The 17,822-nt window shown below is 45.9% G+C and overlaps 1 protein-coding gene across 2 annotated transcripts in view; it reads left to right on the top strand.

Moving 5' to 3' along the window:
• IGHMBP2 (immunoglobulin mu DNA binding protein 2) overlaps window positions 1-17,822 on the top strand; it is a 75,912-nt gene that overhangs the window by 17,560 nt on the left and 40,530 nt on the right. Inside the window, exons 2-5 of one of the 2 annotated variants that reach the window (XM_074954708.1) lie at window positions 3,226-3,341; window positions 6,036-6,199; window positions 7,857-8,057; window positions 14,992-15,139. In XM_074954708.1, the coding sequence (XP_074810809.1) occupies window positions 3,335-3,341; window positions 6,036-6,199; window positions 7,857-8,057; window positions 14,992-15,139 (520 nt within the window). In that variant the 5' untranslated portion in view covers window positions 3,226-3,334. The remainder of the gene's footprint in view (window positions 1-3,225; window positions 3,342-6,035; window positions 6,200-7,856; window positions 8,058-14,991; window positions 15,140-17,822) is intronic. The other variant, XM_074954707.1, reaches the window with a different exon arrangement.

Genomic DNA, 17,822 nt, shown 5'->3' with positions numbered 1-17,822 from the left:
CGATAAATTATACTATTATCCACCAGGGGTCAGCATTGTGCTATTAGCTGTATGCAGCTAGGGCAGCCACCTCGAATGAGCGATCCAAGGATGTGAATCCCTAAACTTCTTTCAGAGTAGCAGCCGTGTTAGTCTGTATTCGCAAGAAGAAAAGGAGTACTTGTGGCACCTTAGAGACTAACAAATCCGATGGAGTGAGCTGTAGCTCACGAAAGCTTATGCTCAAATAAATGTGTGAGTCTCTAAGGTGCCACAAGTACTCCTTTTCTTTTTGTAAATTTCTTTTGTGAAGCATTCTGTGTTACAGGCCTAACTATGCAGTTGCACAGCAGAGAGGGTAGCAGAATCTGTTGCTTTTCTCTGCTGTCCAGGAGAAAGTGGGAAGAGTAGGTGGGTCACCCAGGATCCTGATGCTGTCTTGATCAAAGGCGTGTCACAAAAGAATCTGTTTGGCTGACCTGGTCTGATTGTGAGCCAATGCTGAGGACAGAGTGGCTGCTGCATTTGGCTGTGCGGTTGTTTTGCTACCCACGTTGCTTTGGGAAGAGCTTGTGGATATCTCGAACAAGAAAAGGTGCTGCTGAAATCCCAGTTCAGTTTTATTGCTCTAAGAGTACATGGTTTAAAGAACTTGTTTAAAAAGGCCGTAGTGATTAAGGGCAGAAGCTGAGCCATCGGCAGAAGTATGACAGAACCGCTGAAGATTTACTGCAGAACTTTTTCTAATGTTCTTGTGGGGTAATTCTCCATTTACACGGGACTGTTGTTGCACTCATTCACCTGACGAATCCCAAATATGCCATACCTCTCTAATGCACTCTGGATTTACATAGTCACTGCACTGCTAATCTGTAGTGTTTGTGAAGGAGTCAGGGAGGACTGCAAAGCACACTTTGGAGTAGGAAGCTGCTGCCCCATGCAAGAACCCCTCCCATCTTTGGTATGTTTCCACTTGTGACATGCCCTGTCTAAGCACGCATTAGGAACAGAGAGGAGAGCATCTTGTTCCGGGTTAAGCCCCCCGTGACCCCTTTTTTAAAGTCATTTAGGTGCTGTCAGGTTATAATGGAGAAGCTGAATGGGATCTGTTCTTCTACCAGTACATGGGTTTGAGTCTCTTTAATGTCTCTACAGCTATGAGTGTATGTCAATGAACCCCTCAGGTCTGAGAGGTCTCTGGACGTTGAAAATTGAATTCCTTACACTGGTGAGCAGATACAGGAGTACTGCCACTGACTACAGTGGGATGACTTCATCACTGTAAAGAGTTTGCAACCTGGCCCTTAGAGTTCGAAGAGATCTGGGTAATCACATGCTAGAGCAGGGGTGGGCAAACTTTTTGGCCTGAGGGCCACATCGGGGTTCTGAAACTGTATGGAGGGCCGGGTAGGGAAGGCTGTGCCACTGCTCCCTATCCACCCCCTCCCACTTCCCACCCCATGACTGCCCCCCTCAGAACTCTCGACCCATCCAACCCCCCTGCTCCTTGTCCCCTGACTGCCTTCCCCCCGGAGGCCCCCGCTCCTAACTGCCCCCTGGGACCCCACCCCCTATCCAACCCCCCCTGCTCCCTGTCCCCTGACTGCCATGACTTTTATCCACACCCCCGCCCCCTGACAGGCCCCCCGGGACTCCCACGCCTATCCAACCGCCCCCTGCTCCCTGTCCCCTGACTGCCCCCTGGGACCCTGTGCCCCTTATCCAACCCCTCCCCACCCCTTTACCATGCCGCTTAGAGCACCAGGACTGGCAGCCATGCCACCCGGCTGGAGCCAGCCGTGCCACCACGCAGTCTAGAGCACCGGGGCAGGCCAGCGGCTCTCGCAGCCACACTGGCTGGCAGGAGCTCACAGCCCCACCGCCCAGAGCTCTGGCGGCACGGCGAGCTGAGGCTGAGAGGAAGGGGGGACAGCAGAGGAGGGGCCGGCGGCTAGCTTCCCCAGGCGGGAGCTCAAGGGCCGGGCAGGGCGGTCCCGTGGGCCAGATGTGGCCCGCGGGCCGTAGTTTGCTCACCTCTGTGCTAGAGGGATACCATCCCACTTCACAGGCTCCTCGTGTAACTCTCCCTACAAACGGCTTCCTCATCGCTCTGACACTGAAAAGGGCTTTGGCTTGTCCCAAACCAGGGCTGCAACAGCGATAAGATTCCAGCGTCTCATCTGTGTGACTCACAGCCACCAAGCCCAGGGGTGCTGGGTGTGTGAACAGGCCCTTGCGCACTCTATTTGTTAGGATTAAAATGTGCAAGCAGAGCACTGATTGGAAGAGAGGCCTCACATACATGTATTCATTTCTCCTATGTACATGAGGGCCTAAGTATTCTGCCAGGCCTGATTTCAGGCTATACCTGGAAATCCTTAATTAAAAAAATAATTCTGAGTAGCTCTTAAGAACAACAGTCTGCTCGTAGATTGAAGCAGATCAGCTGAGCTCTGTGCATTTCACAGCAGATATTCTGAACCTAAATTTTGTATGGAGACAAGAAATAAGAGCAACAAAGAGGCCACAGCAGCAGCCGGAAAGCAGCAACTTAGTCAGCAGAGGCAAGTGTTGTGTCAGGAGAAGGCCAGCTGGCCATGGCAGCAACTAGAAAGGAGGATTTTCCCTCTGAGTGGGGCTAGAGATGAAAAACTCTTTAATCAAAAAGAGAAAAGGAGTACTTGTGGCACCTTAGAGACTAACCAATTTATTTGAGCATAAGCTTTCGTGAGCTACAGCTCACTTCATCGGATGCATACTGTGGAAAGTACAGAAGATCTTTTTATACACACAAAGCATGAAAAAATGGGTGTTTACCACTACAAAAGGTTTTCTCTCCCCCCACCCCACTCTCCTGCTGGTAATAGCTTATCTAAAGTGATCACTCTCCTTACAATGTGTATGATAATCAAGGTGGGTCATTTCCAGCACAAATCCAGGGTTTAACAAGAACATCTGGGGGGCGGGGGGGGGGGGTAGGAAAAAACAAGGGGAAATAGGTTACCTTGCATGATGACTTAGCCACTCCCAGTCTCTATTCAAGCCTAAGTTAATTGTATCCAATTTGCAAATGAATTCCAATTCAACAGTCTCTCACTGGAGTCTGGTTTTGAAGTTTTTTTGTTGTAATATCGCAACTTTCATGTCTGTAATCGCGTGATCAGAGAGATTGAAGTGTTCTCCGACTGGTTTATGAATATTATAATTCTTGACATCTGATTTGTGTCCATTTATTCTTTTACATAGAGACTGTCCAGTTTGACCAATGTACATGGCAGAGGGGCATTGGAATTCATTTGCAAATTGGATACAATTAACTTAGGCTTGAATAGAGACTGGGAGTGGCTAAGTCATTATGCAAGGTAATCTATTTCCCCTTGTTTTTTCCAACCCCTTCCCCCCCCCCCCCGACATTCTTGTTAAACCCTGGATTTGTGCTGGAAGTGGCCCACCTTGATTATCATACACATTGTAAGGAGAGTGATCACTTTAGATAAGCTGTTACCAACAGGAGAGTGGGTTTGTGGGGGGGAGGCAAGGGGGGGGAAGAAAACCTGGATTTTTGTGCTGGAAATGGCCCACCTTGATTATCATACACATTGTAAGGAGAGTGATCACTTTAGATAAGCTATTACCAGCAGGAGAGTGGGGTGGGGGGAGAGAAAATCTTTTGTAGTGGTAAACACCCATTTTTTCATGCTTTGTGTGTATAAAAAGATCTTCTATACTTTCCACAGTATGCACCTGATGAAGTGAGCTGTAGCTCACGAAAGCTTATGCTCAAATAAATTGGTTAGTCTCTAAGGTGCCACAAGTACTCCTTTCCTTTTTGCGAATACAGACTAACACGGCTGTTACTCTGAAACCTGTCTTTAATCAAACTAACAGTCTGAAGAATCAACAAAAAGTCCAGGCCTAAGCTGGGAATGAGCTGGGGTCTGTTCTAGAGAGACAAAACCCACCACCTGCCCATTCCATTTCGCAGACTGGTTATAACCTCAGAGAGACCTGGAGAGGTTTCCAAATTTGACTCTCAGTGGAAACCTGCTCCACAGGCTCTTCTTCCACTTGCCAGATGGCTGAGCATCTGTAGCCTGAACTCCCTGCCACTCAGGGTAGGTCCACCACTGTTCCTCCCGGCTGTCTTCTGGGCAGCCTGTAGTTTTCTGGCCTTTGGGAACAAGTTCCTTCTGGATCTACAAAAGGGCTCCTCCCTCTGCCTCCTCTGGTCTCTCTTCTTAGCCCTCCTGGATCTTCTGTCCAGCTGGAGAATGCTCCCCTCTAGGCTTGACACTTCTGGCAGGTGTTGTGGAGTGGCCCAGACCTCAAGCCCTGTCTGCCGGCGAGACCATGAAACCCCTTTCTGTCCTGGCTTAATGCGCGGTTCCTCCACCCCATGCCAGTGACTGATGGGCTGCTTGGTGGCCATAGTAAAATCAACTGGTGGTCTCGGTGCACACAAAATATTCTCAACGTTTACCTCTTTTTAGTGGTCGTAGAGTGAGACTGAGAACTGAATGGGCTTGGGGCCTGGGCCACCTTGCCCTTGTGAGCGATGGCCCCTCTAAATAAGCACACTGGTGGGGGGGAAGAAGCTGGCACTGTCACTCCTCCTGATGTGCCTGCTCCACAGAGCGCCTTTTGCCAGCATGCATTTGAAAACACCTGTTCCTGTTTGCCAAACTAAAAAAAAAAAAGCAATGACTCCTACTTACCAACTGTTCCTCTTTGTGGGAACATGCCTCTCATTTGGGAGCTGCTTTTTCCCTATCCCACAGAGACCTGATGTTCTTCTGCTAGTTACTGTAACAGGCTCTACCCTCAAAAAAAAGGGCAGAATAAGACCCAAGGACAAGACACCATTTTCTTCCCCTTCCCCTTGAAGCCTTTTGAGCCCCCTGTGTTGTTAACCTGTGCCCAGGAGTTTTAAAGGTGGGCGCCCGAGGTGGCAAAGTGTGTACCAAAGGGAAGAACATCATTCAACCTGCCAGTGTGCCAGGGCCTGATCTAAAGTTCATTGAAGATGGAAAGTCACTTTCAATAGAAAGTCTCCCACTGATTTCACTGGGCTTTGCATCAGGCCCTAAGTGAAATTAATGAATGACACCAGGCAAAAGATGGTGCCAGGAGCCTGCCTTATGTGGGTTTTCACCCATCATTTTTGTGTGTGTAAACTTCAGTCTCATGAGTTAGCTTTTCCATGGTAATTAATTTGCAGTAATAAGGGAGATTAGCAGCAGGATTATGTGGGATGAGAATAAATTTGGCTCTAACTCAGAGAAATCTGAGAGGTATAAAGAGAAATAAACTGCTTGTAGAAATAAGAGAAGAATCCCATATTTTGAAATTAAGAGCACAGTCAAGATGAAAGTCACATATTAGTTTTCCTTTTCCTGTGTTGCTAGCAACATCTTAGATAATTAGAACTGAAAGAGATTTGAAAATCTAATTTTCTTTTTCACCATTTATGCTGTTTGCTTGGGGTTGTGCAGTGAAACTAGGCTGGTCTGTTTTACTTTTGTTTACAGCCAGTGTAATTTTTCTGCTTCTCCTGGTTGCTAACACAATGCTCTTGTGTGTGGATTCATAACCAGCAGAGGAATGATTAAATTTAAAAAAATCTCTGAATTTTCTCCAACTGAATTTTTAACATTATCAAAACATTTCTGGTCCTTTTAACAACAACAACAACAAAAACCCTTTGGTTTTCCCTTAAGGAGACTGCTCCTTTAAATGCTATCCAATGCAGCAGTGTTTTGATAAGACGCTATCTGGAAAAATAATACACGCTCCCTCTGAAGCATGCCCAAGATAACAAAGCAAGGATGATCAGGAAAACGCATGTAACCTATCATTTTTGAAAGAAATCCAAGTTTCAAGTGTTAGTCCCCAGGGTGTTAAACAGCTTGCCTCGCTCGCTAGAAATGTTATTCTCATTGTCAGACTGATTCACGCCAGCTACCAAGAACATACTTTATTTGTACTTGTGTATTCACTCTTTTGCAAATGCCCAATGTGTAGCTGACATCTGAATGATCCTGTTGCTGTTTCCACAGAGCCTTTAAAATTCTATAATGAATCGCTGGATGTCTCCCAGAGGGAGGCTGTTTCCTTCTCGCTGGCACAGAAAGAACTTGCCATCATCCATGGACCACCCGGAACTGGCAAAACCACTACCGTGGTCGAGCTAATACTTCAAGCTGTGCAGCAAGGCCTGAAAGTGAGTGAGAGATGCCAGAATCGCTAGAGATATGCTTATTTTGCTAACTAATCAGGCACGTTGAGCTGTGGAATTCTTTATTGCTGCCCATCCCTGCTACATTTCACTGCAGCTTCCGTGTTGACTCACATACAAGCCCCATTAGTCGGGGGAGTTGATAGTAAAAAGAAAAAAGTGTGTGTGTATGCACCAGTGCCGGAACAATTTGTATAGTGCAGGTGCTGAGAGCCATTGAACCAAACTGTAAACCTTGTATATAATGGAAACCATGTCAAGCCAAGAGGCGTGGCAGCACCCCTAGTTCCAGCACCTATGCGCCAGTGCCTTTGAGTGACATCTCTGATCCATTGGGCAGCACCTGACATATTTTACCCCATGTACCAGGTCCACTTGGAAGCAGTGACTTAAGTTGCCTAGGCACTACAATGATGGGCCCTCTAGCAATGCCTGGATTTGTATTCTTTATCTTAGTCGTACCCAGAGTTCCCAACTAAGACTGGGGCCCCATTGTGCTAGGTGCTGTATGTGCAAATAGCCTAAGAAAGTCTCTGCCCCAATGACTGCAGTCAGCGTAGTATGACTACCCCACAAACGTGAATGGTTTATTCTCACCCACCCATAGGAAGTAGGGAAGTGTTGTTTTCCTCATTCTGCACATGGAGATGTGAGGCACAGGGAGATTGAGACTTCCCCAACGCCACACAGGAAATCAGTGGCAGAGGTGGGAATTGATCCCACATCTTTTGATTCCCAGTTCAGTGTCCAACCACAGGACCACTCTTCCCCTCCAGCTGGTGAAATGTCACATTTGTGGGCTGTGTGAAATGGGGGTGGCTTTCCATATTGTCTCACTAAATATACACTGCTGTAAGTTTTATAAAACATGCTAGTTCTGAATCCTTATGAAATGTCATTTCATTTTTTTTTTGCAACAATACATATCTGTTAGGGGCCAGGAAGCCAGCTCTCGTCCTACTGTGGGGTTCTCTTGAGAATGTTAAGTCACTTGCATGGCACCCGTGGGCGGGGGGAGGCGGGGAAGCATATTGAGCAGCCATTAATCGTCTTCAGAGAGCCCAGGCTTTGAGACCTGAGAGAAAAGGGCCCTATCTGCTTGAGCCAACCAGTCCATAATTCTAATGCTGGTGCTGTAGCTATAGATTGTGCATTTACATGTTGTCATTTGCGTTGTTTGAGCATACAGGGTGTCTCTACTTTGGAATCGAGGGCCTTGTCAACATCAGCGATTTCCCCCAATTCTAGCCATTGGCTGAAACCAGGATAAGTTCTTCTGGTGCAAGTAGCAGCTTCACCAGCCTATGCTATCGGTTGCAAATATACAGCTATGTGGATGGCTGGAACTGGGGCAAATCCCAGGCGTACACAAGGCCTAAGTGAAGTCTTGAGACATAGACTGTAGGTAATTATTTAAAATCTTGCACTGTTTTGTGTTGTGTACATGTGTATTTCCAGCTGTATTTTGAAGCTACAGAGATTTAAACTGTTGCCTTTCCTCTTAGCTACATTCACCAATCTCCTCCTACCTCCTCTCTGCACTGGTGAGACTATCGTTACGTTAAATTCTCTTAATCAGAGGCTTTGCAATCCTCAGCAGCTCAGTGTTTGAAGTTAATTAGCACTTTCTTTTGTCTCCAAGGTCCTGTGTTGCGCTCCCTCAAATATTGCAGTGGATAATCTAGTGGAAAGACTGGCTGGCTATAAGGAGAAGATACTGCGTCTTGGTCACCCTGCTCGTCTGCTGGAGACCATCCAGCATCATTCCCTGGATGCGGTCTTGGCACGCGGCGATAATGCCCAGATAGTGGCAGATATCAGGAAGGATATTGAGCAGGCATTCGTATGTGTCTCATTCCACTGTCAACAGACTTACTCTCTAGATAATATTTATATTGCAGACAATGCTCTGGGTTGATGTTAATATGCACCAAAATGTCACTCTTACAGCTCGATTATGATTTCTTCCTACTTTCAATGCACTCACTACGGGCAGCTATAACCTATTATACAGGATCAGACCCCTCATTTTGTTGGGATCAAATGTAGGAAACAAATCCAAAATTTATTACAAATGAATTGTAGTGCAGGAATCTTAAAATATTACTTTGAATAATCATAGAAGCGTAGGACTGGAAGGGACCTTCAGAGGTCATCTAGTCCAGTCCCTGCACTCCTTGAAGGACTAAATATTATCTAGACCATCCCTGACAGGTGTTTGTCTAACCTGCTCTTAAAAATTTTCAAAGATGGAGATTCCACAACCCCCCTAGGCAATTTATTTCACTGCTTAACTACCCTGACAGTTCAGAAGTTTTTCCTAATGTCCAGCCTAAACCTCCCTTGCTGCAATTTAAGCCCATTGCTTCTTGTGTTATCCTTAGATGTTAAGGAGAATGATTTTCCCCCCTCCCCCTTGTAACAACCTTTTATGTACTTGAAAACTGTTATCATGTCCCCTCTCAGTCTTCTCTTCTCCAGACTAAGCAAACCCATTTTTTTCAATCTTCCCTCATAGGTCATGTTTTCTAGACCTTTAATCATTTTTGTTGCTCTTCTCTGGCCTTTCTCCAGTTTGTCCACATCTTTCCTGAAATGTGGCACCCAGAACTGGACACAATACTCCAATTGGGGTCTAATCAGCGCAGAGTATAGCGGAAGAATTACTTCTTGTGTCTTGCTTCCAATACTCCTGCTAATACTACCCAGAATGATGTTTGCTTTTTTTGCAACAGTGTTACTCTGTTGACTCATATTTAGCTTATGATCAGCTATGATTCTCAGATCCCTTTCTGTAGTACTCCTTCCTAGGCAGTCATTTCCCATTTTGTATGTGTACAGCTGATTGTTGCTTCCGAAGTGGAGTACTTTGCATTTGTCCTTATTGAATTTCATCTTCTGTACTTCAGACCATTTCTCCAGTTTGTCCAAATCATTGTGAATTTTAATCCTATCCTCCAAAGCACTTGCAACCTCTCCCAGATTGATATCGTCTGCAAATTTGTAAGTGTAGTCTCTATGCCATTTTCTAAATCATTCATGAAGATATTGACGAGAACTGGACCGAGAACTGACCCCACTCGATATGCCCTTCCAGCTTGACTGTGAACCACTGATAACTACTCTCTGGGAACATTTTTGCAACCAGTTATGCACTCACTTTTTAGTAGCTCCATCTAGATTGTATTTCCCTAGATTGTTTGAGGTCATGTGAGACAGTATCAAAAGCCTTACTAAAGTCAAGGTATACCACATCTACTGCGTCCCCTCATCTACAAGGCTTGTTACCCGGTCAAAGAAAGCTGTTGGGTTGTTTTGACATGATTTGTTCTTGACAAATCCATTCAGACTGTTACTTATCACCTTATTATCTTCTAGGTGTTTGCAAATTGATTGCTTAATTATTTGCTCCATTATCTTTCCCGGTACTGAAATTAAGTTGACTGGTCTGTAATTCCCTGGGTTGTCCTTATTTCCCTTTTTATAGATGGGCACTATATTTGCCCTTTTCCAGTCCTTTGGAATCTCTCCTATCTTCCATGACTTTTTGAAGATAATTGCTAATGACTCAGATATCTCCTCAGTCAGCTCCTTGAGTATTCTGGGATATATTTCATCAGGCCCTGGTGACTTGAAGACATCTAACTTGTCTAAGTAATTTTGAACTTGTTCTTTCCCTATTTTAGCCTCTGATCTTACCTCATTTTCACTGGCATTCACTATGTTTGATGTCCAATCGCTACTAACCTTTTTGGTGAAGACCAAAACAAAAAAAGTCATTTAACACTTCTGTCATTTCCACATTTTCCATTATTGTTTTCCCCCCCTCACTGAGTAATGGGCTCACCCTGTCCTTGGTTTTTGTCTTGCTTCTAATCCTGCATTTCAGATGTAAGTATCCTACATCCATAAAAGTGAGACCTGGTGATGACTTTGGATCTATGATGAGGGACATTCAAGTGGAGGAGTGTACAGGATTCAGAGAGGCTGGAGGTTTCCCTTTGCTCAGCAGTTGTAGATCATTCTGAGGCAGTGAAGGGTTAAAAGGAACGCACTGTGGAAAACTGTCTGTGTAATCTGTTTACTACAGGTCTAAAAGAAAAAATCTTTAGCTGCCCTTTCCATAAGGCTGTTCCTCATGACTGCTGTGCTTTGTATGCCAAAAGAACACTTAGTATTAATGAATCCATTTCAGTCTTTCAAACACTGAGACCCTGACATGAGCTGTTTTCACAGTGTTCCTTAGATTTCTCATGCGAGAATATATTCATAATTAGAGCCTGATTTCTTCTCTCCTGTGGGAATAAGGAGACAGTGGGGTCCAGGGGACAGGGCAGTGGTCTGAGAGCCCTGGGTTCTATCGTTGACTGTGCAGTGCGACACTGGGAATGCCATTTCCCCTTTCCTGAGTGTGTTTCCACGTTTGGAAAGTGGGGCTAAGGACACCCATTCCTCATCCCGGGCAAAGAGGTGTGAGATCTAAGCTCTGTATAAGAGAGAAATATTCTTATTACTTTTTGGTGGGCAGGGGACCTTTCAGGATTTCCCCACTTTTGCCAGATTCCCACTCAGTGGCACAATGTCCTCCTTCTTCCTGGCTGTGTAGGGCTGGTTGAGGCTCCAGCTATGGCTCATCGACACAAATCACCATACTGACCACAGAGGACCTGCGCAGCATACTTTCCTAGTCTCAGCATGCCACTGCTAAGCCCTGTTGGTCCAAGGAGTGAGTGAATGGGATTCTTGTGTGGCAGCATGCTATAATGGTGTTGGATCATGGACCAAGATCATGTGGGTATTGAGTGTCCTTGTGTTGATGAGATTTTTATCCTGCTAATAAGTGAAACACATCAAAGCAAGGTCCTCATAAAGTGGCTAGCAAACCCTCCCTTCTGCCAATTGTCAGTGGTTGTGGTTGTCTCCTGGCAGGTCACAACTGTGGTCTATTTAGTTGCATGTTATGCACTTTTAAAAGCTACAGCCCGCTCTCAGAACTGAGTTATTCCATGTCATTTTATCATCTGGATACTTCCGAAACGAGAGAAGACATAATTAACGGTATGAATAGTCCAGAGGGTTGGTAGTGGAATATTTAGTTGTTCACGTCTAGGTCGGTGGTTCAAATACGATCCAAGGCTAGAACTGGTGGCCAGTTGCTGCCGTTCCGCTTATCTTTGTGAAGTGCCAGCAGTGCCTTTAGCGCTGGTTAGTGTGGTCTCACTGGAAGGGTTAGGTGGTTTCAGCACAGTTCCTATTGGACAGGTGTCCACATCGGCACAGTCATCAGCCTTGTTGACAGACTCAGCAGAAAGGCCATGGATTGAGTGCAGGTGGAGAAGACTGAATCAGGCTTTAACGCAGGTATTCAGAGTCAGTGGGAGCTGCTCCATTGACTGGAGTGGGCCTTTATGGCTAGAGCTGGTCCATCCGGGTGATGATTGAGACATCGCGGCAGGGCGCAGCAGAGAAGAGTGTGCCGTATTGCCTCTGCTCTGTGGCTAGCCACTGCAGCCTCCCAGACAGTCAGTCTGGCACCTTTCTCCAGTGCTGCCTTTTACACTGAAAAGGCAGAGACACAGTCACATCAGTAAATAACTTCAGAATGATCGTTCTGGTTGCCCTGATACATCCTCCCATTATGATTTTAATGTAATTATTTTTAGCTTAATTTAGAATGCGGCACTATTTTAATTGGCATAAAATATTTCAGTGCAGATTACTGTTTTCCCCCCAATGATGACATGGCACAGGATGGCTTTACAATCTCAACACAGTGTGCTGGAAGATGTTCCCTTCTCACACAGTGAAACACTTGAGGTATCCTCATATCCCAGCACAACAAAAATTGTGTCGTATCTGCCAAAATCTGTTATCTAGTTCCCCCATGACTAATCAGTCCTTCCCTTCCTCTGTGTTCTCTGCATTCCCTAAGATCATGACTCCTTTTAACATCTCCAGTAGAAGCTAAAATGTACAACCGTGCAGAGAAAGCCTCCAAGGCCATTTTTTGTACCACTGCTCTCCTTCTTCCCCCTCCCCAATAAAATGCTGACTTTTGACTTTTGGAAGGTTTTGCTCTAAAGCAGGATGGAATCTCACTTGGTAGACAGGTCTCCTGGCAGCTTTTTCATTCAGGTTCCTGCAGGTTGACATTGGGGCAGGAAAGGACTTTTTTCCATGGATAGATGGATAGGTATGCACAGCCAGGGGTCTGTCCTGTAAAATGAATGGGTTTCCAGCAGTTACTTAGCATCTGCTTTAACAGAGACTTAGGTTGTTTTCACATCTGTAAGCCGTAGATTTTGATTATGTTTTAAGTCATTTCACACCTTTCCAATTTTCAGGTAATTTTTCCCCTCAACTTTGCTTCCTTGGGGGTACGTTGAGGAAATGGGAAATTTTGACGGACAAGCCCTTTGACTCTCCTGATTCCCTATAGCAGAATGGAAACTAGGGGGAAAATGGCTACCAGGATTTCCCTTTCTGCTTCCTCTTGTGGGCATGGATGTGGTTGATGAACTGTATTCCAAAATGACTGCTGAAGGGAGGACTTTAAAGGGGTTTATGTGATGCTTTATTTGTAATGAAAGAGGTTCTGGGGCTCAAGCAATTTTTTTACTTTCATAACTGATGTGGCAAGCCCAGAGTGCTGGGGCTATGAACTGCTAGAGGTGCCGGGGCTCAGCCCTGGGTGTATGCTTAATTCTCAAAATGCAGAATTAGCAAGAAGACATTTGAAGGCCCACTGATTGGATCCCATGGCAATGAAACCATCCGTACTTTAATTTCCCCAGAGTTTCTCTCTCTGAAGAACGATGCTCCAGATTTATGTTCTCCTTTCCCCCCTGCCCCAGACTGAGTCGTCATGTCAAGAACAGCATGATATTGGACAGTGTTCAAATTGCTCTACTTTGGAGCTGACATGGAAGCTGAGGTAGATGCCTTGCTGCTTCCAATGTGTCACAGCTGGCTAGTCTTGGCCTCTTGGGAGGAAATCTGAAGGGAAAATACTGAGAGTGGCCCAACAGGGATGTTTGTTGAAAATACAGGATACCGTATTGAGGCTGTGTAGGTGATATTCCAGATGCTTTCTTGCTCCCCCACCCCCAGTCTTTTCACCTCAGCCTCACTGCACCTGCCCTTCTTATCCTTTTACTTTCACCCCTAACTTTTCTCTCCCTTGTCTTGTCCCCTTCAACCTTTGTCTCTCCATTTAGCTAATCCCCTTCCAATAAAACCCCCATTCCCTCCAAAAAAAATCATGGAATTAACATGCCATTTGCAAATCATCACTCAGTTGGTGTGTTCTGTCCCTTTGTCTGCCTTGTCTCTTTAGACTGCAAGCTCGTCGGGATGGGGACTGTCTGTACCTCCGTTTGTATCATGCCTGGCACAATGGGGCCCTGATCTTGATTGGTCCCTCAGCAATAAATAACTTTTTGATGGCAACGCATAGCTGCACTGATTTTATGTGCAGGAGATGAAGACAAAGATAATAGCAAAGAGCAGCAAACAGAACTCTATTACTGTATGCTGTGTACTCCAAAGCGTTCCTCTGGGCCCGTCTACCACACTTACTCCATTGCCTTGGCCCCGTCACACTGCAGCTGGCTCCCCTGGCTGCTTTCTGTGCTCAGATCCAATCTGCTCTACACGTGCTAATGGCAGCAGCAGATTTCAGGATACAGTTACCTCACTTACTCCTTTTACTAACCGTTTTAGTCACACAGGATCCTTCTGCAGAGCAAAATGTAAACATCGATCTACTGAGGCCTTATATTTTCCCATTTCCCCTCTGCTTCCTGCTGTTTTGCAAGAGATGTAATTGGTATCTGTCTGTCTTAGCCATCTATGGCACCAGTCAGCATAGTATCTATAATCAAAGCCAAGTTTGCTTTTCACCCACTCTCTTCCACAGCAAACAGCTTACTGCTGCAGTTTGAGTGAGCGGAGTTTTTGTAGCCTTTCCAGCTTTCTAATAAGTTTTGACCAGCAAGGAGATAAAACCATTCCAAAGTTGTTTTCTGTTTGGGAGCGCATCATTGCTGTGAGAGGTTGGTGCCCTTCCAGGATGAATTGCAATGGGAGGTGGCTTTGCCAATGCACCACAACCACCAAAGATCAACCATGGATGTTTTAGAAACCCCTGGTTTAATTTTTAAATAGGTGCAACTAAAAAAACCCCTCTCTATTAAAAATATATATATTCTAAATCATTTATAAAAGTGTGAAGGCAGTTGTTAAAAAGTGTAAAGCTGCTGATTGGGCTAGATGAGTGCAAACAACTCATTTAGCTTTACTGTGTGGAGGATACATTGGAACTTTCCAGTCTGTCCTGAGTAAGGGGCAAACTCCTCGTTACAGCTTCCCATGAGCAGAGCAGAGAACAGAGTGTTACTCTGATGGTCTCTCGGTTCCTCCCCTGCCTCCTCCTTGTGCTGGGAAAGGAGTAATGGCTGCAGAAATGAGTAACCAAGATTATTTAGGACAGATCAAGATTAGGCTGTGGATCATGTTTTAAAATTCTAGAGTGTATCCTGCAAACCATAGTCACATGATAACCATGGGAATAAGGGTTTTAGGGTTGGAGTCATAAGCCTATAGAGCAATCTTGTATTTTTTTTTTAATGAAGTGTGGTTGACTGAAATTCAGTAAATTGCGCTTATACCAGAGATTCTGTTGCTTTCATTGTTAAATGGGCTACTACAAATTTCCTCTAGCAGTCCATTGGTCTATAGGCTGTCTTTTTCATCTGGTTTTGATTTCCATTGTGCAGACAAAAACCAAAAAGACCCAGGACAAGGGGGAGAGAAGCCATTTCCGAAATGAGATTAAGGCACTGAGAAAGGAGCTGAAGGAGCGAGAAGAAACTGCTATGACTGAAATCCTTACCCGGGCTAATGTTGTTCTTGCAACAAATACAGGTTAGACATACTGTTTCCTCTTTTGCCTTTAGAAATGTTAGGTCAAATTAGCTATGATTACAAATAAGGTTGTTTCAACAGAGCTTCATCAGAGGCTCAAGTAGTTAAGAGTGATTCTGTAATAGTAAAAGCAATACGCAAAATACTTCTGTCTGGTCATCTACTTTGCTATTAGAATTACTTAGGGTATATCTATACTGCAGTCAAAGGTGTGATTGTGTGTAGACATGCCCAAACTAGCTTTAATCCAACTGGTGCAAGTACCAATAGCAGTAAAGCATGGGCTAGCCACTCGAGGAAGTATCCAAGGTCTCGTGTGGGCTTGTACCAACCCATGCTGAAGCCCATACCTCTCTGACTTCACTGCTATTGTTATTTGCACTAGCTAGAGCAGTGATACTCAGACTGAGGCTCCAGAAGCCACAAGGCTCAGGCACTACAAAGAGATGCAGGATAGTAAAACACTGTGTGATTTAATTATTAACCAATCAGGATGCTTTTACTATGTTATTAACCAATTGTTGAATATTTGGTCAGTCGTTTGTTGTGAAAATAATATATATATATGTGTAAAAATAGTATATGAAACAATGAATTCACACTACTCTGGCTCTTTTGGGTAATGTTGATTGCAGTGTTCCCTCTAATTTTTTACGTCCATGTGCAGAATGAATTTTCCTGTGTGGACCAATATGGAGGTGATGTGTGGCAGGGGTGGGGCCGAGGGGTTGGGAGTGTGGGAGGGAGCTCAGGGCTGGGGCAGAGGATTGGGGTGCGGGGCAGTGAGGGCTCTGGCTGGGGATGCGGGTTCTGGGGTGGGGCTGGGGATGAGGGGTGTGGGAATGGGCTCAGGGCTGGGGCAGAGGGTTGGGGTGCAGGGGGTGAGGGCTACAGCTGCAGATGAAGGTTCTGGGGTGGGGCTGGGGATGAGGAGTTCAGGGTGCGGGAGGGGGCTCAGGGCTGGGGCAAAGGGTTGGAGTGTGGGGGTTGAAGGCTCTGGGATGGGGTGATAGATGAGGGGTTTGGGGTTCGGGCTACGGCGGGGAGAGAGGACTTGCTGCAGCAGCTTGGGGCCGGGGTGAGAGGAGCCTCTCCCCAGCCACGGCAGCTCCAGCTGGGCTAGGCTGGGAGAGGGGCACCTCTCCCTGCCTGCACGGCCTTTGCTAGCCTGCTGCACGGCTGCGCAGCTTAGAGGGAATTTAGGTTGATTGCTAATTTGGCTCCGGAACCACTGAGTTCTGAATATTACTGAGCTAGAGTAAAGCTCGCTTGTATGTCTACATGTAATGCAACCATACCTTTGATTGCAGAGTCACCATACGCTTAGATCAGGGGTGGGCAAACTACGGCCCTAAGCCAGCCTGCAAGCTCCCGCTGGGGAGCAGGGTCAGGGGCCGCACCATGCAGCTCCCGGAAGCCACAGCGTGGCCGTGCTCCGGCTCCTACGCACTCCAATGGCCTCCTCTGGCACTCCAATTGGATCTGTAGGGGTGGTGCCTGCAGATGGGGCAGCATACAGAGCTGCTTGGCAACACCTCTGTGTAGGAGCCGGAGAAGGGACATGCCACTGCTTCCGGGAGCTGCTTGAGGTAAGCGCCACTCGGAGCCTGCACCCCTCAGCCTCTTCCCACGCCCCAACCCCCTGCCCTAGCCCTGATCCCCCTCCCACTCTCCAAACCCCTTGATCCCAGCCTGGAGCACCCTCCTGCACCCCAAACCTCTCATCCCCAGCCCCACCCCAGAGCCCACACCCCCAACCAGAGCCCTCATCCCCTCCCACACCCCAATCCCAATTTTGTGAGCATTCATGGCCCACCATACAATTTCTATTCCCCGATGTGGCCCTCGGGCCAAAAAGTTTGCCCACCCCTGACTTAGATAGCCAAACTATATGTAATTTAATATCACTCCATGTGGTGGGACTGTATGGTCTGTAATGCCCATGTGTACCCGGGATGGATAGGAGTCTTAGAACTCCTTTTCTCTGCCTTTTCAATTTTAATCTATTTCATTGGTTCTCAGCCTTTTCCCCTATGGAGACCCTCCTCCCTTCTGTCCATTACCTGCTTACCACTGAGCAATATAAGAATGACAGGGTGGTTGCGATTCCCTAACACCTGTTGGGATTGTGACCCAGAGGTGGAGAATCCCGATCTAATTTCTTTGTGTTATCTTCCTTTGTGTTCTATTTAATGTTGATAAAACAAACTAGCACTGAACCTTCCTACACACACACACTTCGACTATATTTATTATTTAGCACATAAGCTCTTTGGGGCAGGGACTGTCCCTTACTACCTGTTTGTACAGGGCCTAGCACAGTGGAGGCATGATCTCATTTGGGGTCTCGGTGCTACAGTAATACATAGAATAAATAATAATGTATGGCCATTGTGATCACAGCTTTATATAACAAAGCAGTTAACGCTGCCATGTAAAGGTAATAAACTATTCTGTGAAAAGTAACATTTGCGGATGTTTCATGACCTAGTTGCAAACATGAGTACCTCCATCGTTTAAAAAAAAAAAAAAAAAAATGTTTATAAACAACCAAAACCTTGTGAAGGGGCCTAACTCGTTTTACGGACCAACTGCTTGTAAAATGTACTGTTTATATAGCATTGTAAGCGCACAGGGCACTTGACAGAGCTATAAAAGACAAAGGTGCCCTGCTCTGAGGCTT

The sequence above is a fragment of the Natator depressus genome, chromosome 6, assembly GCF_965152275.1.
Source record: "Natator depressus isolate rNatDep1 chromosome 6, rNatDep2.hap1, whole genome shotgun sequence".
Taxonomy (NCBI): Eukaryota; Metazoa; Chordata; order Testudines; family Cheloniidae; genus Natator; species Natator depressus.
Note: the sequence above shows the minus strand (reverse complement) of the source record. Positions and strands in the feature narration are given on the sequence as shown.